The sequence below is a fragment of the Artibeus jamaicensis genome, unplaced genomic scaffold (assembly GCF_021234435.1).
Source record: "Artibeus jamaicensis isolate MK-2021 breed Jamaican fruit bat unplaced genomic scaffold, CSHL_Jam_final contig_76, whole genome shotgun sequence".
Lineage (NCBI taxonomy): Eukaryota > Metazoa > Chordata > Mammalia > Chiroptera > Phyllostomidae > Artibeus > Artibeus jamaicensis.
In genome coordinates this window covers 25,896,074-25,922,015 of record NW_026521954.1, presented here as the reverse complement: position 1 = coordinate 25,922,015, position 25,942 = coordinate 25,896,074, and the positions used below count along the sequence as shown (strand labels likewise).

The following is a 25,942-nucleotide window of genomic DNA, read 5'->3' as shown; positions in this document are numbered from 1 at the left end:
ACATGAGTCAGCGAGTCCCCGCAGGTAGCTTCTGCTGTCCGCCTTTTCCCTGGGACCCACCTGCAGGCGGGGCAGAGTGTGGTCTGTGTGCCCTCGTTCTGTGGGTCTGCTGCGTGGGCCGCAGCGAGCCTGTTCCTTGTCGGACCCTGCTTTCTCCTGGAGTCGCCGGGTGTGTGGGGTCCGACTTCAGGGCACGTGTGCCCAGTGGTGGAACTGACCTCTCCCTCTGCGCCTGGGGCCTCTTTTTACTTTTCTCCTTGGACTTCCTCTCCCAAGGTGGAGCTCGGACGCGAAATCCACGCTTTGGCGTCGGCCGGGAAGCCCCTGGCCTCGTGGACGGCCCAGCGGGGGATTCAGGAGTGCCGGGAGGCCTGCGGGGGACACGGCTACCTGGCCAGTAGGTTTTGGAGACACATGTGACGGTTTCCTATCCTGACCCTGCCACTTGGCCCCAGACCAGGCTGTGCCCCCACGGCCATGGGCACACCAGCTGTCCCCTGGTTTTCATGGACAAAGTTTCACTGGGACGCAGCCACGCCCACTTGCCTTCGCACTTTCTGTGCCGTGTTCACACTGTGTCTGTGGGGTGGAGTAGCCTTGGCCTGGCCCTTTCCACAGCACGCCTGCCACCCGCCGCCCGGCCAGGCTGCCTGGCGCTCCTGGAAACGTGGGGTCGGGACAGTGCCGGGTCCCAGCACTGAGCAGGAAGGTCTGAGGGAGCCAGTAAAAGCCAAGGCAGAAAGAGAGCAGCTCTTCACGGGGATTGTAACTTTCCGGCTAACGACTTGGCAGTAAACGGGCACCAAGTTTTGTTTTGATGAGTTAATAGGAAAAAGAGCTTCAGTTTGAGAGGCATTGGCTGCTTGGGCAGCGGGCTCTGCTGCCCTCTGGCCGCGTGGCAGTGGGCAGGCCCCTGGCCCCGCCGAGCCTCGGTGTTCGTATCTGTGCAGTGGGGGTGTGACTGAGGCCCACACGGGGATCCTGGAGGTGAGGAAGGGAGTGAATGCACGGGGAGCTCCGAGCACAGTGCTGGGCACGGGGGACATGCTTCCTCACCTGTATTTGCTGTCGTTATTTGAATCATTATTGTCATCATTGTTATTATTCAAAGCTTAAGTTCTAGGCTCCTGGGTCCGGACCTTCAGTAACCGCTGGGTAAAATGTTGGCTACTCTCAGGCCATGTGCACACGCCAAAGCCCAGAGCTGGCAGAACCCTCCCAGCAGTGCCTGCCCCCAGGAGCGTGGCGGGCCCGTGCTGAGTTTGAACGTCTTGGCAGTGGCCTGTGGACAGTCATGTCCTTCCAGGGAGGGTCTGTCCCGGCTACTTTTCGAGTAAGGTGGCCGGAAGGGCGGCCCTCGGCTCCCCAGGTCTCTGCCTCTTCCATCACGTGCTACCCGTGGGCAACTACAGCTCCGAGCTTCGTCCCCCACCAAGGGCTGTCTGTCGTCTGTTTGCTGTTAGAGCTCCCAGAGGCGCTATACATAATCTGTAACAAGGAGACTGAGTCCCGCCACCCTGCAGACAGCAGAACCCCTGTCCAGTGTCCTTACGCATAGTGTGCAACCGCTGGGCCCACACCAGGCAGCCCCCCGGGGAGGAGGGCCAGGCCCTTTCCCTGGGCTCAGTGTCGGCCGAGTGTCGTTTCTCCAACATTGCTCCCAGCGCCTCCCACTTGGTGGTCTAACTCTGGCAGGGCGCAGGGGGCCAGGAAACTCACCAGGGTGTCCCAGTGTGTGAGTCGGAGGCCCTCGAGTGCCCCTTCCCTGCTGGCCCCTCCCTCCCAGCCTCCCGCCGAGAGCATCCCCACCGGAGGGAGGTCCGGAAGGCCCGTCTTATAAAACGAGCAAAGGAACTGCGTTACTTCAGCAAAAGGAAAGTGAGAGTTTTGTCCAGATGCTTGGCCTTCCCTGCGTAAATGGAAGGGCTTGTTCGGTTACAGAAGGAGGTAGCCGGCTCCCCTGAGCGCCTGTCTCCGACGCCCACACTGCAGGCAGGTTCTGCCAGCTGACCTCTCCGGGGCAGGGTGCTTAGACCGGGCACTTCTGAGTGCTCCCTGATGACCAGCTGCGAGGCATGTCTCTCAGGGACACACCTGCCACATCCCTGCCAACACCCTTCCTGGGTGGTCCCGGGAGAGCCTGGTGGTGAGGGCTCCCCGCTCGGCAGGTGGGAGGTGGAGCAGGGTGGGAAGTGCTCCATCTCCAGCCACGCTGGGCCCAGGACTAATGTTTGCAGGCGGTGATGGTCGTTCTCAAGTGCGCGCCTGATATGATGGAACCATGTGGCTGTTTTGCAGTGAACCGTCTAGGTGACCTCAGAAATGAAAACGACCCAAACTGCACGTATGAAGGGGACAACAACGTTCTGCTACAGCAGACCAGCAACTACCTGCTCGGCCTGCTGGAACGTGGGGGCCCAGGTGAGCACTCCCTGCTCAGCCTGCTGGAACCTGGGGCCCAGGTGAGCACTCCCTGCTCGGCCTGCTGGAACCTGAGGCCCAGGTGAGCACTCCCTGCTCGGCCTGCTGGAACCTGGGGCCCAGGTGAGCACTCCCTGCTCGGCCTGCTGGAACATGGGGGCCCAGGTGAGCACTCCCTGCTCGGCCTGCTGGAACCTGAGGCCCAGGTGAGCACTCCCTGCTCGGCCTGCTGGAACCTGGGGCCCAGGTGAGCACTCCCTGCTCGGCCTGCTGGAACCTGGGGCCCAGGTGAGCACTCCCTGCTCGGCCTGCTGGAACCTGGGGCCCAGGTGAGCACTCCCTGCTCGGCCTGCTGGAACCTGGGGCCCAGGTGAGCACTCCCTGCTCGGCCTGCTGGAACCTGGGGCCCAGGTGAGCAACTACCTGCTCGGCCTGCTGGAACATGGGGGCCCAGGTGAGCACTCCCTGCTCGGCCTGCTGGAATGTGGGGGCCCAGGTGAGCACTGCCTGCTCGGCCTGCTGGTGCCAGGACCCAAGCGAGACTCCACTGAATTCTCGGCAGCCCCTGAGCTCACACAGGGCGTGGGTTCTTGGGCCCCCAGGGTTAGCCCGTCTCTCAAGCTGGACACTGTTCGTGGAAGGGAGGTGTTACTACATAGTGACCGTCCGACTTTTGCAGTCATTGCCGAGTGAGGGGGGGTCATGGTCCCGTTCCCTCTCCTCCACTCCCCTGGACACGCTCAGAGCTTGGAGTCCCCTGACTTTCCCCAGAGTGACTGGCATGTCCCTAGGTGGCACTCGCTGTGAGAGCCCACTGAAGAGCGTGAACTTTCTGGAAGCCTACCCCGCCATCCTCCGCCAGAGGTTCGAGGTGGCCAGCCTCCAGGACTGCCTGGACTCTGCAGGTAACCACGCCCCCCCACCTGTCCGGCAAGGGGGAGCTGTGCCCCTGTGCCCGGGACAGCCGGCAACGTGGCCTCGGAGGAGCCCTGGTTGTTGACTCGTCCCTCCGCATTCCCCAGCATCTCCCTGGCTTGGGGACAGCCACACACAAGCACATCGCGGGCCTGGTCAGAGAAGCAGGTGGTCTGTGAGCCTGCGGCCCCGCATGGGCTGGGCCGGCGGGGACAGGCTCCTGAGGAAGTGGCCTTGCAGCCAAGGTCTTGGTGGAAAGAAGGGGCAAGCGTCAGGGGACCCACAGGACAGGCATCCTTCCGGGGGTGGGAACGGCAAGGTGGTTCTGAGCAGAGAGAGAGGGTGGTGAGGGTTTCGGTTGTGTGTGGTGGTGACTCGGGTTAAAGCGCTGCCGTGGAGGAAAGGAGGCAGGCCGGGCCGAGAAGCCGGAGTGTCTCCTACCTAAAACCACCACCCGTCGTAAAACGGAAAGTGGACGGGGGCCGCCACTTGCTGGTGTGGCCGCCAGCCCGCTTGCGCCCGTCCCCACTGCCCTGTGCAAGGAGCCGTCCCTGTGGACCGGTGTCCCGGGGGGTGTTTGGGGGGCGCCAGGCGGCCTCATCTGTTTTTCCTCTGCGCGCCCAAATTTTTGCAAGATCTGGCAAAGTGAAAACACTTTCTGGAAGGGAAAAAATGCAGCTAAAGTGTACTTGGCGAAAGTGGCTTGGCACCGCCCCGCCGCCTGCCTTCTCCCTGGAGCGCGGAGAAGGCAGCGCAGCCCTCGGCCAGCGTCCCCCGGCCCCCACCTACTCTGGTCCCCAGGGCATTGGACCACCCAGCCCCACATCCCGGGCCAGCCTTCACCTCAGCCGGATCTTAGTCCCAGTTGCGTAAGAGATTTATGAGCTTGGAGTGGGAAGGACCGGAGCCGCGGGACCCATCCAGCTCCAAGAGAAGCCCGGGTGGCGGTGCCGGAGACTCTTCTGCAGGGCACAGAACCGTTCTTTGGGGGGGTGGGGCTGCGCCCAGGTCCTGCTCTGTGCACCGGCCCCTCTGTGGACAGGGCGAAGGGCTGCAGCTCTGTGGGCTGGCGCGTGCAGGGCCGGGAGCTCCGTGCTGCTGGCGGTGAGGTGCGCGTGGCCCGGGCACTTCTCTGTGCCTTAGTGTCCCTTGAGGGCCTGGCCCCCACTGCGCTCTCCTTGGGGGACTGCCGTGGGGGGGCACCTTACAGAAGGCTCTCTGGGGCAGCATGAGCCTGGCAGTGAACCCCGCCAGCCCCAGGGAGCCGGCTCGTGCACTGGTCCCGGAGGGTCAGAGGAATGCGTTTGGGTAGTAGGATCACAGGGCGGCGCCTGGCGAGTGGGCCCGGACGTGGGAGCAGGTGGCTCCCAGACCTGTGAGACCACCAAGGAGCCGCCCCCGGGTCGGGGCCCTGCTTTAGGAGGTGTGCGCAGGGCAAGCCTGACTCGGGAGGTCCGCCAGGAAACTGCAGCGCAGGGAGCAGGTGGGGTAGGGGGACAGGGGCTGGTGGCCAGGAGTGGCCTGTGTAACTCGGCACCTTTGGGTGCTCTGTTGTTGCCCGAGTACTGGGCACCTGTGGACGCTCCGCTGTCACTGTCTCCTCTGTGCCCCGTCCGCAGTCCCCCTGGCGGCGTACGAGTGGCTGGTCTGTTACCTGCTCCGAGAGAGTCAGCAGAAGCTAAACCAGGAGAGGAAATCGGGAAGCAGCGACTTTGCAGCACGGAGCCGCGCTCAGGTGCGTCTTTCCTCCGAAGGCTGCTGTGTGTTGTCTGTCTCGGTCCCCGCACCGCAGGGCTCCAACAGAGGCGGCCTCAGCCTTCCCACCCCGTGGCCTCGGGCCATTGCCTGACCTCTGTGCCTTGGCTCGCGGTGGGGACGGCGGCGCCCCCGCCCCGCTGGGTGTGGGAGAGATTACGGGTGCCTGGCAGGACCCGGCCCGTGGGCCTGAGCTGGGGTTCCTGCAGGTGGGCCCCTCGGCTGCAGGGACCTCAGACACATGGAGGGGCAGGGATGCCAGCCTGGGTCCTGCCCCACTTGGCCTGTGACGTCAGGGTCTGGTCCTTGGTGACCCGTGTGCCCCACACGTCTGCAGTGACGGTGTCATCCTCTCTCCTTGGTGTCGCTTTGCAAGGCTCCGCTGTCTCCTCCTGGCCCCTCCTCCTGCTCAGTGAGGGGCAGCCGCACCCTCGGGTGGCCACAGAGCCCGTGGCATCTGCAGGGACCCGCTGGGCACACCTGCCTTGGGTCGGGGGAAAGAGATGTGGCGTCAGGACGGGGTTTTGACTAGAAGGGCCTGGTCAAAGGCAACTGAACTGAGGTCGAACCTGTGGCTTAGGAGTGAGCTCAGCGGTGGCCAGGCTCTGTGACGCTGCAGGTCGGTGCCCTGGGGACCAAGACAGGAGGCAAGAGACGGTCCTCCTGGCAGGGGCCGGGGTCACCATGGGCTTCTGCACTCAGACATCGATGGCTGCGGGTTAGCTTGTCCCACGTCACTCCTTTCTCTGAGTGTCAGGTCGTCATTCTTAAAAGACGACCCCCTGGTTCCAAACCAAGACGCCACACAGATGGAGGGTGCAGGGCGCCCCCCACATCTGTATCCCTGAGAGGGCCTGGGAGGCCGCTGTCCACCTGTCCCAGCTGTCCCTCCCCCACCCCCTGCACCAGCCGGCCGTGCGGCACCTGGCTTGTTTACCCTGGTGATGGAACCCAAACTCTACGTTTGAGCGTGGCTCACTGTTAGACCCGTGTCAGGGAACGTGGCAACGATGTCTCAGTGGGGCGCGTGGTGGAGGACAGAGGGACCGTGGGGGAGTCGTGGAGCTGACCGGCCCGCACAAGGGGAGGTGCTGCCCCACGGAGTGGCCAAGGTTGTGGCCGGGGACGTGAAGCCTGGAAGGGGAGGCGAGGACCCCACCCCTGACCTGGTCACGGAGCATTTGAAGAGCATGCACTGGGCCGTTTCTGGTGCCGAGGGCACTCGGAGCCCTGGGTTGGGTGTTCGGGACCCTGGGACGCACCCCTTCCCACTGGGTGCCCGGCGGCAGCAGCCCACGGGAGCCATGCCGCCCATGGTGTGCGACCTCTGTGCGGTGGGAGGCAAGCCTTCGGGAGGAAGTCAGGAGACTCGGGAGCCGGGAAAGATGGGAACTGTCAGCCCCGACGGTGCGGATGCCTGCGGGTCTGAGCAGCAAACGGCACTGACAGCCGGGCACACTGCAGGCGGGTAGGTGCGCACACCGCAGGAGCCACAGAGCGTCCCTCGTGAGGAATCGGCCTCTGCCTGGCCCGAGGGCGCAGCCACAGGGTCTGACTGTGGCCCTGGCCAGGGGCGTGCAGGTTGACCGACCGTGCAGGTTGACCGACCGACCCGGACGTGCGGGTTCTCTCTTCACCTCACACTGCACTGTACTCTGGAGGTTCCTGTGGCAGTGAATTGGCTGCCATGGACTGACCCGGAGTTAGTGCTGTCCAGACGACTGCGGCCACCCGAGCGCTGCAATGGACAGCGCAGCCCCTGTGTTGGGAGAATGTACTGGGCTGTGAACGCAGCCCTCCTCCCTGATGGGGGGCGGGGCGGGGGGGGGCAGGTTACTAACTTGTCTGCCTGCTCCCTCCTGCCACCAGGCCAGCCAGACGGCCCAGTGGTTCTTTACAAAGAGTGCGTCCATGGCACTTTTTGGCTGGATGACACTGTCATGTGTTCAAAGAGAAATAGGAAAAGGGGCGGTGGGGTGTCCCCACCTTGAGTTCCAGCCTCGCCGCTCCTGCCCGGCGCCAGCCCACCCCGCGTCCACGTTGCACTGTCATTTCTGGTGGGCGAGGAGACCGGGCCAAGAGGAGTGCCCCAGCTCCCCCACTCGTCTGAGCCCACGGACCCCAGGATTGTGCAGCTGACCTCTGAGCTTGGACAGTTCGGAACTTAGTGCCTTAAGCGTCCCTCCCTTGTGGGGGGAGGGTCCCTCAGAAATCAGGGTGCAGCAGAAATGAATACCTGGGTGCCGTGGGCTTGTCACTTCCCTCCCAGAGGCTGGTGGCCTTTGTGGGTGGGGGAGCACTGGGACTAGTGTGGAGTGTGGGGACCTGGCAGGGTCGGGGTTCCCCCTACTTCAGACGTGGGTGGGGCCTTTGCTGTGTGTGCACGCCCCCTCCAAATACCAGCTCTGGGGGCTGCTGTGAAGTGACAGCGTGGCTGGCACGTCCGGAAGTCCGCAGCAGCCACTCACCTGCAGGGCGGTGGCCCCGTTGCGTGTCCCCAGGCCTACTGCTGCCGCCCCCTGGCCCTGGTGTTCCTGGAGCTCACCGTGGTGCGCAGGTTCCACGAGTACACGCACCAGCCTGGCGTGCCGCCCCCGCTGCAGGCCCTGCTGCGGCGGCTCAGCGCCCTCTACGGCCTGTGGTCCCTGAGCCAGCACACGGCCCTGCTCTACCGAGGTGAGGCCCTGCCGCGGGCCCCGAGGCTGCCTTTCCGCAGTGTGGGGTGACTCCTCCTGTGCCAGGGGCTGGGGCAGACGAGGGCCCGGGTGCCGCTGCGAGAGGGCGGGACGGCAGGGCAGCATCAGGATGGCGCCCACGGGGCTCAGACCGGAGCCCGGGTGGTGGGGGAGGTGCCCCAGGAATACCTGGGGACCAGGAGGGCTTCCTGGAGGAGGTCGTGCCTGGGGAGCTGGTAGAATGGCGTAGGCCTGAGTTCCTCAGCTCTTCCCTGTTACCGTCCCCTGCAGAGGCACTTCAGACATTTGTGCCTGACCGCCTCCCGGCAGGTTAGTGCCACTATTAGTCCGAGCACCTTTCTCATCCCGTGTGCGCCTGCACTGAGAACAGGGCGCCTCTGCCCCTCCCCCTCGCCAAGAGCCCGCGCTGTGCCCTCGGGATGCTGGCGCCCCGCAGCCTCTGCGGGGTGTGGGGTAGAGCACCCTGCTCTCCGAGAAACACTGACTCGAGTGACCACACCGGGTTTTTTATAGTGAAAGTCTGACCAGAGCAGCTCCCAACACACGTGTGGTCTGCGTGGGAGGCGGGGTGGAGGAGGAGGTCGCACTTCCTGTGTGCTGGCGGCTCCCGATGGCCCCTCCCAGCCCCTTGCTCCCCTCACACCCATCCCTCACACCCACCCAGTTGTCCCCCAGCGCCCCCTCTGGCAGGAGCCCAGCCCACCAGCCTCCCCTGGCCCCTCTGCCTTGGGCCAAACAGACCACCTGCCTCCCGTGGCCCCAGCTCCCGCCTGCGGCCTCCTCCTCTTTGGAGCTCAGGATGGCCGTGCGTTCCTGCTGTGGGGTCGCAGCTCAGCCGGGCGAGGGCAGCTGATTTGAAGAGCAGCTTTGGGGTGATCGGGAACTCGGGGAGGGTTTGGACTTGGGGTGACAGACACTGTGCTTGCAGGCGGCTACTGTTCCGGGGAGCGAGCCGGCAAGCTGATGGAGAGCGCCGTCCTGGAGCTGTGTGCGCAGGTGGGCTGTCCTCCCCGTGCAGCGTGAAGGGCCCCACGCGCCGTGACTGAGGCAGTGAGCGCGCTCACCTCTGCCTCCCGCTCGCCCCCGCGCTCGCGCCGTTACCACAGCAGACGAAGCCCACGGAGGCACTCGGGGGTCGGAGACCTCGGGACCAGGGCCGCCCTGGGGAGGGATGTCCCGGAGACGCCCTGGAGTGCGCGCCTGTCCGGCTCCAGTGCCCGTTCACAACACCCCAGGTCTCTCAGCCCCCAGTGTAGCCTTGTTCCACGTTCTTCGCTTTTTTAAAAAGATTTCTATTTATTTATCTTTAGAGGGGAAGGGGAGGAGAGAGGGAGAGAAATATCAATGTCTGGTTGCTCCTCATGTGTCTGTCCCCTGCTGGGAACTGGCCTGCGACCCAGGCATATGTCCTCACTGGGAATCGAACCGCTTTCCTTTGGTTCGCAGGCCCGTGCTCAATCCTCTGAGCTACACCAGCCAGGGCAGTTCTTCACTTTTAACTTAAGTTTTTCACCTTTGCCACCCAGAGAACTCCAGCGGCCCCAACCCCCACAGCGTCCTAGCAGTGCTCGGTCCAGTAGCACGTTCCATAGGGACGGAGGTGTCCTGGGCTGCCCGGGCCACCGGCCGCCACTGACAGGGGCACTGGCAGTGGCCGTGTGGCCAGAAGGCGGAGGAGTTTGATTTTCTTTAATTTTAATGAGTTTAAAGTGAGTGAGCTGCCTGTGCTTGTGGCCGCTGCCGCGGGCTGCTTGGCTGGTAGAGCGGAGTCCTCGTGGGGACCCCAGCGCGGGGTGGCTCCCTGCCTCTCAGTCCCCCGTTGGCACCCTCGGGGTTGGTGAGCTCGGGGACCCCTTGGCCAGTGGAAGCACCAGCGCCATCTCCCTGCTCTCGGTGAGGGTGCCGCTGGAGCACCCACTGTGCCCGCCCCCAGTCCAGCCAGTGACGGTGGCATCTTCCCCTGTGGAGAGGGCGGTGCACCGCCGTTCAGGGTCACAGCAGCCGTCCCCCGGGCTCTCCAGCGTGTCATGCCTGCCCTGGCCGAGGCCAGCGTGTGGTCACAGGTACAGTGACGGAGCCCGCCCCCGGCCGGTCCATGTTCATCGGTGGCCAGCAGGTGGGAGGAGTGTGGGCAGTGGGACCAGTGAGCATCTGGGCTGGGGGATGTGCCCTGCCCTGTGCGTTGTGGGTTTTGTTGCTCTGTGCTGACCGCTTGCTCTCACCAAAGGTGCCCCTGTCCCAGCCATGGCTTTCCAGGAGTATTGTAAGGGAAAAAACTGTCTTTGTATTTCACGGGAACTCTTGGGAGCCTTCACAGGCTCTGCACTGAAGACTCACTTGTGTAGCGGACAGGATGGGGGCGGGTAACACACAGCCGGGGGCGGGCGCCCACGGGTACCATCTTGTGACTCTCTGGAGAGCCCAGGGGACAGCTGCTGGGACTCTGAACAGCCCCTGAGGGTGAGTCAGCACCAGGCCCGGGCCAGCTAACTCGCTGCAGGGCATCACTTCACCAGCAGACCCCCCCTTGTTGACAACAGCAAAGCGTTGGGAGTCTTGAGTGGGTAGCAACATGGCGGAACCACTCAGACGCACCGAGGGCCCTCGAGCCAGGCTGGTGAGGGGACACTGCCCTGGCATCCAGCCGAGGGCCAGGGCCCCCGTTGCCAGTGGGTGGAGCAGCAAACTCTGGGGCTCTGCAGCTCTGTGGTAGCCATGGAGATGCAGGGCGTTGCCGAGCGTATGGACTTTGCTTTCTGACAGCTGAAGGACGATGCGGTGGCCCTGGTGGACGTGATTGCCCCTCCCGACTTCATCCTGGACTCCCCGATTGGCAGAGCTGATGGCGAGGTGAAGGCCCCCCCCGACTCCTGCCATTGCCCAGTGGGGCCGCTGGGGGCGGGTTGGTTATCGCAGAACCTGAGGGGTGGCCTGCGGGGAAGTTGTCCCCGTGGGGCAGCAGTGGAGGGGGCAGCAGGAGGTTTTGGGGTGACCTCCATCCACAGAGCCTTCCTCTGGGAAGTGGGGTGACACAGCTGTGATGCAGACCCTGGGCCCACAGCCGCCACTCCCTGCACACCTGCCCACGGCCCTTCCCGGCCTGCTCTCCCGGCTCCTGCCCCCTGTCCACCAGGCCACTCGCCCTGTGAGCCTGCACTCCCTGGTGGCCCCCATGTGGCTCCTTGATCCCTTCTCTTGCCCGCCCCCCAGAGTGGCTTCTTACTAAGCAGATGGCGTCAGGCCAGCCCTGAGACCCAGCCCTCTACCCGTGTCCCCTGGACCTGAAATTGCCCCAGCCCGCATGCCGGCTCTCCAGGGTCGTGATGCTCCTCTGCCCTCCAGCCTCTGTGCCCCACCCCCACCGCTGCCTGGAGCACCTTCGTTCATTGGTTTTCCGTTCCAGGCAAAGGCCGCCTCTCCCGGGAGGTCTTCTCTGGCCCCTGGAGACAGCCCCGGGCTCGTGCTCCCTCTGTCTGCTGCAGGCCCCTCGAAGGGCTTGTTGCCGAGCTCACATATTCCTACTGACTTTCCCTGTCACCCGGGGATGCCAGTGCTGGTGGGTTTGCTCGGCGCCTCCCGTCACAGCACTGCCTGCAGGGGTCGTCCCCGTGTCGCAGCGGGGACGTACCCGAGGCCTCACAGCCGCCAGTGGCGGGACGGGATTGACTCCCTCCACCCCGACCCCCAAGGCCATGCCCTTTCTGCCGAGACACCTGCTGCCGGCCCAGGCGCTGCGTGGGGGTGACTGTGAGGGGCGGGCATCCTCCACCCACCCTCAGGGGCCCTGAGATGTCCTGTAGTGGTCACTTTACGCAGCTGTGATGGATGTACCCGGGCGGGTGTCCTGACCTCCACACACCCCAGGCCACACTCAGGTGCTGGGTGCTGCCTGGGGAGGGCAGAAGAGTCCCTATCGATTTGGTGCACGTTCCGTGCCAGTGTTGAGGTCGGAGGGAGCCCAGCCAGTGAGCGGCAGAGCCGGGGTCTGGGTGGAGCTCTGTCTGGAGAGGAGACCCGAGAGCGCCCCTCGGTCCCCTGGTGTAGTTGGGGCTACAGAGGGGGAGGCTGTGCTCAGCCCCAGGGAGAGGGGACGGCCTTGGGCGAGGGGGCTTAGCAGGCCACCAGGTTAGAAGAGGTGGGAGTGACCTGTCCCCAAGGGCCTGGGAATGGTGTCTTCTGAGAGGCCCTGAGCCCACGGCAGTGTCTGCTTGGGAGGAGGGGCCTGCAGCCTCGGAGCAGGGGCAGGAGGGCGGTGGAGGGCTGGCCCCAGGGTGGGGGCCTTGCCCGACAGCACAGTCTGCACCGCGTGCCTCCCCATTTCAGGGACTGTGGTTTGACCGGGTGCTGCTGTGCCAGAGGCTGGTTTGAAACGAGCAAACCAGCTGTGGGAGGTGGCTGGGGGCCTCTGTAACTGAAACAGTGCCCCCCACTGCCTCCCCCACGTGGGAAAAGCCCCAGTCAGGGCCTCTCTGGGCCGAGAACAGCAGTGGTCCGGGGCAGACTTCCCTAAGCGAGTTCAGCAGGTGCAGGGAGACTGGGTTCTTCCAAGTAAAATGAGTCGGCCTGAGCCAGACACTGAGTAGGCCCCTTCCCTGCCCCCTGGACAGTGGGGGCTTGTCTGCACCCCAGGCCCACAGCCTGGGCGCTCGCTGTGCTGGGAGCCTTACAGGGGCTCTGCCTATGTGCCCCTGGCCGGCGGAAGAGCTGTGCTTGCTACCAGGTGTGTGTGCTTCTCCCCCGCAGCTCTACAGAAACCTCTGGGCCGCCGTCCTGCAGGGGAGCGGTGCACTGGAGCGGGCCTCGTGGTGGCCGGAGTTCGCCAGCAAGCCCGTGGTGGGGAGTTTGAGGTCCCAGCTGTAGCCGCCCCGCCCACGTTCTGCTCAGTCCGGTGAAGCCAATGAGGACGAGGATTTCAAATTCCGGTTCTGCGGTCCAGGCAGCCGCCAGCCTTCTTATCAGGAGCGCGCCTCAGTACGTCACCTAACCTGCTAGTGGCCGATCCCCAAGCGGGCCTGGCCCGTCCTCTGCGTCTCATCGGGACGGGCAGCCCCGGGGTTCAGGCTGCTCTGCTGTGTGCACCAAACACGCCTGCGATGGCACCTTCCGGAGGGAATGTCCACGTTGGACAAGCAGAACCTGGCACTTTCTGTTTCTACACACGAGAAGCGAGCTCAGCCTCGCCAGCACCGGTGCTGCGGTTGATTCTTCACCCGAGCGACTTCACCATGTAACCATTTCTCCCGGAACTTTCCCGTTGGGCACTGTGGGCCATTCGAATGGCATTGTTTCAGAAATTTAAGGAAAAGAAAATCAGGTTTATTGCTTTCTTGGGTGGAACTGGAAGTTTCCACCAAGGAAATATTTCCAAAGAAAAAAAATTATGATTTGAACTTCTGGTCCATTTAACGTCCTGACCCCCAGGGTGCGGGCGCCTTCTGTGAATGGGTTGGTTCCCACGGTTGGTGGGTCCTGCGGCTGCCCCGCCCCATGGCGCATGCGCTCGGCCATCCCTTCGGGCGCCAGTGCCCTTGGCGCTGCCCAGGTCTGCCAGGGCCTGCCCGACCCTCGAGGCCAGACTGACGTGGCTGGTGAGCGCTTGCTCTCCCCTCTCGTTTTCAGGGTCAGGGTGGCGGCCGGTGGCGGGTTCTCGCTCTCGGCCAGTCTGCGTTTCCCTGTGGGCATGGGTGTGTGCTCCTCCGCCTCGGGCCCACCCAGGGGGTGCAGAGTGTTGTCACTAGCAGCCCCAGGGTCCCCTGACCTCTGTCCCATTGGAGCCCGGCAGGCAATGTGCCCCAGGTGCCCACGTGGTGCAAAGGCAGTCTGGACGCGTCCTTATTTTCCAAAATAGCCAGGAGCGCCGGCGAGCCCCTGAGTGGTGCGGACCAGACCTGGCTTCCAACCCCAGGAGTTGCGCTCGACTTCTGGAACCTCAGTTTTCATGCTTTGAAAAAGGGCGCCTGCGCCCCAACCCCAGCTGCAGGGAGCCTCGGAGGGACTGCTTTTAATGAGCACGTGGTTCGTGCAGAAACTTGCTCTCCAGCTGGTTGGGCTCTCCAACAACCGAGTGAGGGGAGCGGTGCTGCCCTCGGTCTGTCGTGTGAGGGCCCCGACCCTCAAAGGCTAACCTCCTGTCCGGGGCCAGCAGCCAGCAGCCGAACCTTAGCCCCGCCCCCCGCACACCTGGGAGCCAGCAGTCAGCTCGGGGCTGCGCCTGCGCCGTCAGTGCTAACTGGGGAGCAATCTGCCCACATTCAGTGCGTGCCTGGCTGGGCGGTTTCCGTGGTTTTAAGTAAACTTTCCTGATGTTAGGGATGTTTTGTGCATTATAACCCACAGCGCCCGCTCTCAGGGAGATGGGAAAAGCAGGCAGTGTTCCCGCCCTCAGCGGTTCAGACCGGCCAGGCCTGCGGGCGTACCCAAACCGCGTCGGAGAGCCCTCGGACGCCCTGGGGGCTTGCTCCTCGGGGTCCCCAGGGCCCAGCCACCCAGCCTGAGCCCCAGCCCAAGACGGCAGGTGGGCCTGCCGCCTGGGGTCACACTGGTTCCTTGCAGGTGTCCCTTGTAGGATGGGAATGCCACAGCCCGGCCACTTTACCTGGACCCTGAGGCCTTTCTCAGCAGTGACAGCCTAGCTGGTGCAGCCCCCCACCCCTGGCCCCTGGTATTGGGGGGCCCTCATTTACTGGGGGGCCCCCCACTTCCCTAACCAATGGCCTTCGTGTGGACGTGGACCTGGATGTAGTGTTGACAGGAGACTCGCTTCCTACCTGGTGCCCGTATTCCAGAAGGAACTGTGACATGACACCTTTACCACAGTGGGGCCCTGACTTCCTCAGTAGCACTGACTGGTCTCCGGTCACTCCTCCCCTGGGCCTGGAGGGTCAGTGAGGTCAGGCCAGAGTCCCTTCTGTGCTCCCAACTCCCGGGACAAGGCCACACATGGGTGCTTGGCGAGCACTGGAGAGAGGCATGGAGGGTGGGGGGCGGGTAGTGGAGGGATGGTGGATGGTGGGGGATGGATGGATGGATGGATGGATGGTGGAGGGATGGTGGGTGGATGGATGGTGGGTGGATGGTGGGTGGATGGTTGGGTGGATGAGCGTGTGGGTGAATGGGTGGAGTGACTGTTAGGAACACAAAGCAGGAGGAAGTGTGGCCATCAGTAGGCGGTCCCCAGGGTGCGATCACCTGTCTTTGAGCAGGTGAGCTCCTAGGGTGCACAAGGAGCCCAGGTTTAGAACGAGGCAGACAGATCCTGGGGAGGACAGGTCATTCCAGGAGGGTGCTCTGCCCCCAAAGTGCACCAGGGGACGGGAGACCTGCAGGTCTGGCTGTTCCGCCGCAGGACTCCTGCTTCTCTACCCCCCTCAGCTTCCCATCTGCAGCCCGGATTGCGAGGATGCTGAACAGAGGTGCGCTCTGTGTGTGGCCACCCCCACGCTCCCCACAGGGTATTCCACCCCGCCCGGCTGGCCCACGGGGGCATAGGCCACTGAGTCTGCTTTGCTCAGAAAGCTGTGACACCCACCAGTCCGGGAAGGGGACACAGAGCCCTTTAGGGGGACAGGAGGGACTCAGGCACAAGCATCCAGTGCCTGCCCCATCGTGGGCGTCCGGTCCGTGTTGGCGGGCCGTCTCCCCGCAGCCTGTCCAGAGCACTGCCTCCTCCCAGATGCAGGACGACTTGTCCCTAACGCCGAGCTCTAGGCTTGTGCAGCACTGACCTGTGCAGTCACCACCGCTCCAGGTCGCAGCCCGACCTGGAGTCACCCACACCTGTGTCTCTGGGCCCCACCCCCAGGGCGGGAGCGGAGAGGCTGCAGCCCGGTCCCCTATTGTGGCCGCAGCAGTCAACAAGGGCCCTCTACCCGCCACACCTGGGCAGGAGGGGTGAGCAGGTGCCTGGGGACGGGCTTTCTGGGGAAGCTTTGAGAAAGCAATGCACTCATCCGGCCCCACCTGCCAGCCTGTCCCGACCACCCCTGGCTGGAAAGCCAGCCATGGAAACAGCAGGTGCCTGGAGCGGCTCTCCCAGTTCCAGGCCGCCGGGTCACCCTCTGCCCTGTCCATAGCTGTGGTTGGGTCCCAAGGAGCCTTGGCTCCTTCCTTGACCCCCTCCCCAGGGAAGGGCACATCCTTGGGACCCCAGCCAGACACCCAGGTGTCACCACCGGCCCTGGAACACGGTCCTGCTGAAGATGCGGGTGCCCCTCTTGTGGGGGCCCTGCCCCCTGAGCCAGCACCTGTCACACCTGCCTGGTGGGCTTGACCCCTTCACGTGCTGGTCTCTTTGGACCTCCCCATGGCCCCTGCCCTCCCAGCCCAGTCACACCCTCAAGCCTCGGACTGGACCCTCTCCAGACATCCTGCTGCCTCCACCGCCAAGGCCCCCACGTGGCCCCTTCTCACTCTGCTCTAACAGAGGCACCAGCAGCCCTGAGCCCTGCCCTTGTGGGGGGAGGGCGCTGTCCCATCGGAGCCCTTCCCAGGCTGTCATCTCACCCTCAGGCTTGCAGGCGGGCACCCTGCCCCGAACCCCACTGCCTCTCCCCTTTCCAGCTGGACCCCGATGTGCAGGAGGGGAAAGAAAGTGCATGCTGGCGCCAGAGTCCCTGGCCCCTCCAGGGCTTAGGCAAGTGATGCAACATGCAGTGCCTCAGTTTCCTCATCTGTAAAATGGGACAGCGCCACCCACAGTGTAGGGTTCCCATCAGCTGTGCAGTGAGGCCTGCCTGCTGCTGCTGCCACTGTGGCAAGGGGTCCCAGCGAGGAGGGTGGGGCTGCCTGGGCCTCTGGGAGCACAGAGATTGGGCCCCACGCGCCTGGAGACACTCAGGGAGGCCCACCGTGCTGGGTGCCCAAGAGCAAGGAGGGAGACACACTGTGAGGGCCGCCGGCCTGAGGCCCTCGACCTTCAGGGCGTGACTTCCTAGGGACCCAAGGGAAGGCACAGGTGGTGCCGCCAGAGCCCAAGGCCTGAGGGGGCAGAGCCGTGACCCTGCTGCTGCCCCCGGATGGGCAGTGCAATGCAGCCCTGCCAGCGTGTGGGACCGCGGCAGCCAGCCCACGGGAGGGCGCTGTTGGGGGTCCTGGCCCCGAGTTTGGAAAGCGGGCCTGTTGCATCAGCAGTTTTTTGAAAACATCTATTCTCTCTTGGCCCTGCGGCTGTTTTTCCTTAAAAAGAAAAACACAAACCAAAACCAAAACACGAAGCGGATTTCGGAGTCGTGCGCACCAGGCCGCTGTCGGACACACGAACACGAACTGCCGCACTGGACAGCCTCTGTGAGACCAGTCCCAGCCCTCCCCAGCTGGACCGAGCTGTGCGAAGGGCCACACACCATCCTGCCATAATCCCGCCGGCCCTCCGAGGACATGGGGGCAGCTGGGGCTCCTGCTCAGCGCCTTCGCACAGGCCGTTCCCTCCGCCTCCAACACCGTTCCCCTCACTGTCCTCCCAGCAGCTCCTTTCCTGGGGGCTGTTCCCAGACCAACCCCAACTCCTTGCCTCCAGCCCAGCTCTGTGACCCCGATTTTGTCCCATGGACTAGCTCATTTGCGATGTGTCTGGGCCACGGCTCTGTGGCTCTCTGGGGCTCTAGAGCCTTGCACATGTGTGACAAGTGTCCAGTTAGCAGTTGCCGGGTGAAGGCCTTAATGGACTGGCTGCCTGGGGCACAGTGACGAGTGTCCAGGGCCCCGGGCCTCGGCTAATGCTCCTTAAAGTCTGAGTCCCAATTAGCGGGAGGGTGAGGCCCTCAATAAACCCCTAAGGGGACTCCCTGACTTGCAGCAACCCAAATGTGCTCAGCCAGGAGACTGACCGAGCCGCTCCTCCTCCAGGGAAACCCTCCTGAGCCCTGAGGCTGGCACCCCCTCACTCCTGCTTCCCCTCCGGCCGGTCCCGGCCCTGCCCCTGGGCTCTCTGGTCTGTTTCCAGTAAGTGAATCAGCATGTGGTCCCTCAATCCTCCTGTGCTCTTGACACTCCAGCCCTGCTCCGGGCGCTCTCCTGGGGTGGGGAAGCTCCCACGGCGCTGGCCTCCCTGTGTGGGGAGAGGATTACTCCTGGGAAGCAGGGGACGGGGACAGAGCCCCTTGCGGTGCCACGCAGTAGGGCTGGGCGGGGCTGGGCCCAGGGCGGCTGGGTCTGAGGCAGGGAGACAGACAGCAGCACCTGCAAGGCCCTGGCAGCCGACAGTGGGTCTGAGCATCCCAGGTGGTAAGAAGGTTCTAGATCTGCTAGAAGGAGGGGCCATGCACATCCAGGACTGGCTGGTGGTTTGCACGTGGCACTCGGGAGAAAGGAGGTACGGCTGTCACCCTACAGGGGCCGCTGCGACGACAGGGTCCTGGGCCCAGAGACCTAGGCGCCGGTAGGTTGGACTTGGAGGCTGGTGGGAGGCAAGCACAGAGCCGGCTCCGGACAGTCCCAGGACCCCGGTGGAGCCCACATTCGGCCCCTCCACACCCACGTGGCTTGGGCCCCCCGGGGCTCAGGCAGATCCAGCCACCAGCGGACTGAAGCCTCCGTGCTGGCCACGGGCTCACGGGGGAGAGCAAAGCGTTCACAGCTGTTGTCGGAGCTGCGGGCGGGGTCTGCCAGGAGCGGGGAGGAGACCAGCCCGAAGCCCAGAGGACAGATGGGCCGCCCCCCCATGGGCGGGGGTGGTGTTTGTTCCCACACTGGCGCACGGGGACCAGAACGCTGTATTTTTCTCAGAATACAAATGAGTCTTGGCCCTCGCTCCCACGTGCTGGCTTCACACGTGGTGGCGGAAGCGGAGCCAGGGCCCAGCATTGCGGGGGCGGGGAGGCGGGGAGGCGGCCAAATTGGCAGCAGCCCTGAGCAGCAGGGCCCACCCGGGCCTGCACATGGGCCGCTCCTGGCTCCCCAGCTAAGACCTAGGGGAGGCAAGCCCAAGGTGCAGAAGGTGCCACTGTCCGAGCGCCCACCCCGCACGGTTGCTGCTGCCTCGACCCCTGCCCCCCAACCTCAGGACACCCAGCCAAGTGTGTCCTTCCAGCGGGGGCAGGAAGGTGGGCGCCCCCCACCTGCCCACCTGGTCTCTAAGGTCGCCTCTCTCGTTCCTCCCCCTCCCTCCCCCTCCAGGCCAGAGAGTGAGCCGAGCCCCTGCTGGGCCAAGGTCCCTCTGGCCACACTCCGAGCTCGCCTGTACCCTTGGCTCCCAGGAAAACTTGCTCTCCTCCTCCGCCTAAATCCAAGTTGTGTGTGCACACGTCCTCCGAGGAGCCACTCCCCCAGCTTGTCACAAACACCAGCCTTCCCCTCCCCCCCAACTCCAGCTGCCCCTCCCCCCCAACTCCAGCTGCCCCTCCCCCTCCCCAGAGTCCGCCTTCACTTCCTGTTTCCTTTCCTCAACCGAGTGTCTGGTGTCTGTGTCTGGGTCCGAAATGATGTTTCTGTACTGCTGCTGCTCGCTCTCCAGCGTGGTGCGTGTGCACCCACCGATTCCCCTCGAGGAGGGGAGGGTGAGCGTTCTCCATGCCCTGCTCCACTCTGCACCCCGCACCCCCTTCCCCGCCCCCCTCCGGACGTGGCGGGACCGCGGCCCCCACGGTCACGGAGATGCTGCTCGAGGCAGAGCCCAGGCTGCGCTGAGAGGCCTTTTGCTGCCTTATCTGTTTCCCCCCGCAGTTATCAATCGCTCTGTTGTTTTATCTGTTTGTCTTCAAACGTGCATATTTCTAATTCCGAGCCAGACCCCCCGCCTCTCTTGCACATCCCCAGGCCACCCAGACGGGTGCAGGGCAAGGGAAGGTGTGGCAGGAAGTCAGGAGTGTCTGGGAGTGACCCGTCCTGTCCGCACACCGGGTGGGCAGTTTGTCTGGCTGGCCGGCCCCATCCTTCTGGCTGCTATCACAGGGTACCAGACCCGGGGCGTTGGAACAGCCAGAACTGGTGCTTATGGCTCTGGGGGCTGAGAAGCCAGGAGCAAGCTGCGGGTGGACCGTTGGCTCAGAGCTGGCGTCTTCTGGCTTTTTATCCGTGGTGGCTTTGATGAGGACAGTGAAAATAATCCATTTGTGGGGCTCTGCCCTCCTGACCTTTCACCTCAAAATGCCATCACGTCAGGGGATGAAGTTTCAAACTATGAATTGGGGGCACACAAACATTCAGTTTAGGGCACTGGGACAGAGTTCCGTTTGAAAATCCTTTTCCTACAGAGAAGTGTGGGCAGAAGCCAACTTCAGAGGCAGGGCCACCTCCTCTAGTGGCCAGTCCAGCCCTTGTCACGGCCAAGCCACCCTGATTCCTAATGCTGGAGACGCAGCTTTCCCCTTTGGTTCACCTGCTCAGGAACCAAGATGGAAATGGAACAAACTTTTGGACGGTCTCTCTTGGCCTCCTCCCATGTCCTGCAAACAGGAAAAGCGGGTCTCGGTTTTGCCAGTCATGTCGGCCGGACAACAAAGCCCCAGAGCAGTCGAAGGAGAACTATGTTCCCCGCAAATCCACCCAGTATGGAGACTCGGGGGCCTCGAGGTGTGAGGGAGTTGAAGACACCCCAAGCTCACCACGGCCAGGGATCTCATGCCCGTCGGATCTGTGCTGTGGGAAGCGGGTGTGTTCGTGGACGCTGAGTGCCTGGCACGTTGTGGGCCTGCAGCTTCCGGAGCTGTTCCCCCCACACGGGGACCCGGGGCCCTCCCACCCACCCTGGAGCAGGGGCTCCCCCCAGTGCACGCCAGGCCCTGCTGGCCCTGGGTCAGGCCGTCCCAGGTCTGCAGGACCTTCGCCAGCTTGAGTGGGCCACACACCTCTTCCCAATTTGGGGGCGAGCAGGGGCTGCAGGGGGCATCTGAGGCCCCTGAAGCTGCAGGTGACCCTCCAAGGGGAGCAGACTGTCCCCTGCTCCTGTTCACCTGGAGTGGGACTGTCCTGGATTCGGGCACTGCTTAGGAAGTGAGATAGTGAGGTGGCCTTCCTGGCCGTGTCCACCAACGTTCGGGGCTGCACCCTGGGTCTCGGCTTCCTCGTCGGTGCACTGAAGGGAAGAGCGCTACTTTGAAAGTTAAATCAATAATGAGATGCAATCAGAGGAGCACGTCGTGGTGCACAGTAGGCCGACACATTCACTGCTGAACTGTGAGTGGGCCCGGAGGCTCAGGACAGACAGGGCCTTGGCCACCCCTGGCCCCCTGGCCCCCTGGCCCCACGGCATTCTGGGATGCAGGGGACCCGCCAGGAAGGGCTGGGCGGCTTTCTGTGCTTCTCATTAGGACTTGTCACTTCCCCTGCCCCGGCCCGCTTCCAGTTGGCAGTGTCCCTCCTTATAGCCCTCTGGGGACCATCACAGCCCAGTAAGTCCTGTCACCTCGTCAGAGTCCAGCCAGGGACCCTGGGCCTTCGGGAAAGGGGAGGTAGAGGAGGCCCGGCTGGGCCTCGGGTGCTGGGTGGGCCGAGGAAGTTTCTCGTGCAGGTGGTGAATCAGGGACGGGCAGGGACCGGAACGGTGGCTGCGATGGGAAGCTGGTTTGTCCCCAGAGGCCTTGGGGCCACTAGAGGGGACTGAGGGGGACAGCCATGCCCAGAGTGGTCTTCCAGTGAATGGGATGGGGCGGGTGGACGGGTGTCTGGGAGGTCCCTGGACCCCTGGCCGGGTGCTGGGCGAGTGCTTCCCCCAGGCCCGCCCCAGTGCCCGTCTCAGAAGGGACCAGTCTCCTGCCCTGGATCGCCTTTCGGTCCCTGTCCTCTGGAACATCCCTTCCCCGGTGGCCCTCGGGTCCCACTCCACCAGGGCCTCGAGCACAGGCGCCTTCGTGGGAATTCTGAACCCGCTTCCTGCCCCCTTCTGCCTCCTCCCCGAGCACAGTTCTGTGCGTCCCCTGTGCCAGCTTCGCTGCCCTGCATCGGGTGCCCGCTGGCAGGGTAAGGGCTTGACGTCCGCACGAGCTCCCTGGCAGCCGTGTGGCTGAAGCCCAGCTGCTCCCACGGACCCCCGTGTCACAGCCTTGCTGTCCAGAGCCTTGTGCCCACGGGCCCAAGACGATGGTGTCCTCCCTGCGGTGTCCCCTCCCCTCCGGGGCCTCCTGGGCTGCCCTCTCCGCCCAGGGGCTGCCCATCCACGGGCTGTGTGTGACCCTCCACGCAGTAGCTCTGGCTCTGGGGTGTTACCATAAACAAGTGACACCTTCCATTCCTGTGACCTCATCTTTCCACGGCTCCCCCAAACTGTCCGGCTGGCAGGACCCTGGGGATGCGGCCCTCAGACCCTGGGGCGGGAGATTGGCCTGGGTTTCCGTCCTGCTGCACAGGTGGGGGCGGAGGTCCCTGTGGGGAGGGGGTGGGGAGGGCACCTGGGCCCCCCCCCCCGGGCGCTGCAGGGTGCTCTGCACTGCCTGCCTCAGCTCCACCCTCATCACATGGGCACCAGGTGCCTGCCGATCTCCAGGCCCAGAGAGGGAGAGCGCGTTGCCTGAGGTCACAGCGCAGGGATGGCAGGGACCAGGTGCGATCCCAGGCAGGCCTGAACTAGAAGTTTCACTGGGCCTGGAGGCCAACTGCTAGGAAGGTGAAGGAGGCTCAGACCGACCAGCCCTGTCCTGAGGAGCTCAGTCCCGTGTGTGGAGGGGGTGACAGGCAGGTAATCTGACAGCGGGAGGGGCAAGGAGCCCACCAGCCGAGAGGTCTGGGAGCCTCCCCAGAGCAGGGGCAGCGGGCAGTGTGGTCAGGCGGCGGGCCACAGAGTGCAGCGGGCAGGGTCTCGGACATGCTCCCTCAGCGTCCGCTGGGTCCGTCCCCAGCCCCGGCCTGCCCTGGCCATGCAGAAGGCCAGCCTCAGCAGCCACGTCTCCCAGAACTATTTTTAGACCCAATTCAGCTTTAAATGCAAATACTTTGTCAAGATAATGGCCACCTTGGACCCCAGCCATGGGCAGGCCCGCTCTGAGACACCAGCAGAGAGAACGCCCCAGCCACGGTGACAGGGACCAAGGGCAGAGGTGGTGGCTTCCTGAGGGTGGAGGACAGATCCCGGCCCAGCCCCTGGAGGACCCACTGCACTGATGCCTCCGACAAAAGAGGGTGCAGAGAAACGCACAGGACCGCAGTGCGCTTGCTCCCCTCGAAGGCGGCTGCTCCGCCCCTCCCGCCTTTCACCCCCCCCCCCAGCCTTTCGGGAGGGCTCCCTCCCTCCCAGAGAACCAGAGACGCGTCAACACTGCCCGAGTCCCAGAGTGAGGTCAGGAGAGGCTCGGAGCAAACTCCAACACAAACATCAGGGGAAAGAAAAATGATAGACCAGCTGCATTTACGAGCACCAAAACCTCAAGCAAAACACTAGTAAAAATATTTGAATAGGATAATACATCCGAGTAAAATTAGGTTTTGTCCAGTGATTCAAGGCTGCTAGAATATTCCAAAATCAAGGGATTCGACCCCAGGAGGAAATAATTCCTCATTGCGGTAAAAGCAGGAAAATGCAACGTTAAAACTTGATGTTGCATTTAAAATGCAACGTTCGTGCATAAACAGTGCTTAGCAAACTAGGCCAATAAAGGGTAATGATGAAAAACATACCTCAAATGTTTTATTTAATAGCGAGGTGTTTAAGACTCTCCTTTGAGATCAGGAACAAGAGTAGGATGTCTGTTATCGTTAATTGTACTCGTCATTGAACAAGGGGCGTTAGCCAATGCAAGAAGACAAGAAAAAGGAAAAGTTATTAGGATTGGAAAGGAAGAAACAAAACTCATTACTTTATAGATGTTGCGATTGGTTCCGTAGCAAATCTGAAAGAATCTGTCGATAAATAGTAGAATTAACCAGGGGCTGCCAGACAGGAGGTCAGTGTAAAAAAATCATTAAAAATTAAAAAGAAATAATATCAGTAATAGAGAAAATTTAAAAAAACATTTAAAGGTTACTGTTTACAGTATCAAATATAAGCTGTCTACACAAAAAACTATGGAACATTTTTGGAGAAATGGACAAAAATTGACATGAGTGGAGGAATACCAGACCCATGTATTGGAAGCCTGGATATCATAAATAGGCCACCTCCCCCAAAACTGATCTGTAGGCCTGGCTGCTGTGGCTCAGTGGACTGAGCACCAGACTGTGAACCAAAGGGTCACTGGATTGATTCCCAGTCAGGGCACATGCCTGGGTTGCAGGCCAGGTCCCCAGTAGGGGGCGTACGAGAGGCAACCACACACTGATGTTTCTCTTCCTCTCTCCCTCCTTTCCCCTCTCTCTAAAATTAAATAAATAAAAAACTCTTAGAAAACCTGATCAATAGGTCAGTGCCATTCTAACCAAATTCATGGGACATGCAACTTGATAAATAGGTTCCGAAAGGGACGCAGAAAAGCAGTCAGGGCCCGCGGGGCACCCTCAAGGGAAGCCTGGGTCGTGGGCGGGGTCACCGTACGAACTGACAGAGATGCTGCAGAGCAGAGCCCTGACGCCTGGGCGGCCCTGGGCGGAGACAGGGGCAGAGTCTCGGCAGAGGGTGCGGACGCGGCAGGCACACACGTGCCTGGGAGCTCGGTCCGTGACGAGGGAGGAGGGAGCTGCCTTTTCAGCGAATGGTCAGGGGACAGCCAGACCCTCGTGTGTCCGGACGAAGGAGCCACACCCGACCCCTTGCTTCCCGAGTCACATCTTCTCCTCCTGCCTCCCGCTGACAAAGACCCTGTGGTTCCCCAGGGCCACACAGAGAGTCCAGGGTCACCTGCGGTCTCAGGACCTGTCACCTGATCCCCCTGCAGGCCCCCTTTGATCGTGTGGGGCCATTTTTCAGCCCAGCCGCAGAGCACACACCCACTGGGAAGGAAGCAGGTGCAGGGGGTGGGGGGAGCGGGGGCAGGTGAGGGCTGGTGGGCCTGCAGCCTGGGCCCCCAGCCCTGCTCAGGGCTGGCGGAGCAGGGTCAGGCGCCTGGGCCACCTCCCTCACAGGCGCCTGACCCTGGCAGAATTTCCATCTTTGGTCACCGTGTTCTGAAGCCACTCATCCCGGGGCGGGGGGTGATCATTAAGCCGGCTGCTCCAGGCCCGCCCCACGCCCCCAGCAGCGGTGTTTGTGCCGCCCCAGCTGCGGCTGCAGCTGTGCACTCTGGCCCAGCCCTGCTCTTCTGGCGGCCTGCCGCCAGCTCACACGTGAGCCCCGGGCCTTCTCTCTGGGCTGGGTCTCTGCCTCTGCCCGGTGGGGCTTTTGGACACGGGGGTCTGGGTCCTGGTCCAACCCTCCCTGTCCTGGGAGGGTTCCAGGTGCCTCTGGAGCGATGCTGAGGCCGAAACAGGGTGCGTGTCTTTGCAGGTGCTCCCCAGTCAGCACTCCATTTACAGCTTCCAGCACAGGCAGGGTGGGGTGGGGGGCAGGGGGTGTGGTCACAGCCCGAGGATTGCACAGCGATGGCAGCTGGCGGGCTCTGGAAAAGTTGTTTTTCACGGAGCAGAGCTGGAACAGCGGCTGGGGGCCAGCGACGCCAGGGAGTGGGGAGTGGGGGTGGGGAGGGCTGGCGGCTGCCAGAGGCCTCAAACCCCACAGACTGTGTCCACCAGGGCAGCGCTCTTCATCTGCCAGGGCCCCTCCACCTGGGGGAACGTTGGCCTCCCTGGACACAGAGGCTGGGATGAGCACCCGACGGGTCAGCCAGCGAGGGCCAGAGCCGAGAGCACCGTCAGGCCCCTCAGTCCCGTGCTTGGACACGCCCACATACCTCCTCTGGTTCCCAAGTGGGTGACCTGAGGCCACAGGGGCGATGAGGACAGTCACCACGGGGCTGGTGACAGGGAGCGAGAGGATGTGATGTTTTGTGCCCTTGTGGGGCCAGACCCTGAGTCCGGGTCATTTGATTCGGCGTGAACTGCAGCAAAGCGGGCACCTCCTTGGCACTGTAGAGAGGAGCTGGGTCCCAGCTGTCACCCCTCCTGTCCCCCCCTGAACGGTGCCCTGCCTCCTGGGCTCCAGATCTCAGGGTGAAGAAGGTCAGGGACGTGAAGGGCCGCGAGGCAGGCACGTGAGCGACAGGCACTCGCTGGGCAGGCGCTGGCCCTTCCAGGTGTCTCTGCTCTTTGTCTCTCAGGACCTGGGTCGCGGGGGCTGTGGTGACCCTGCCACGCCCTCAGTGCCCCCTCCGAGCCTGCCTCCCTGTTACCCTCAGTCTGGGGGCTCTCTCCAACCCCGG

General features: G+C 63.3%; 1 protein-coding gene across 4 annotated transcripts in view; it reads left to right on the top strand.

Moving 5' to 3' along the window:
- The window catches only part of ACOX3 (acyl-CoA oxidase 3, pristanoyl), a 31,849-nt gene extending 18,672 nt beyond the window's left edge, over positions 1-13,177 (top strand). For 3 of the 4 annotated variants that reach the window (XM_037126857.2, XM_053672401.1, XM_053672402.1), the window contains exons 11-18: positions 277-397; positions 2,299-2,421; positions 3,213-3,326; positions 4,956-5,071; positions 7,593-7,767; positions 8,716-8,783; positions 10,551-10,637; positions 12,531-13,177. In XM_037126857.2, the coding sequence (XP_036982752.2) occupies positions 277-397; positions 2,299-2,421; positions 3,213-3,326; positions 4,956-5,071; positions 7,593-7,767; positions 8,716-8,783; positions 10,551-10,637; positions 12,531-12,647 (921 nt within the window). In that variant the 3' untranslated portion in view covers positions 12,648-13,177. The remainder of the gene's footprint in view (positions 1-276; positions 398-2,298; positions 2,422-3,212; positions 3,327-4,955; positions 5,072-7,592; positions 7,768-8,715; positions 8,784-10,550; positions 10,638-12,530) is intronic. The other variant, XM_053672404.1, reaches the window with a different exon arrangement.
- The last annotated feature ends 12,765 nt before the right edge of the window (positions 13,178-25,942 follow it).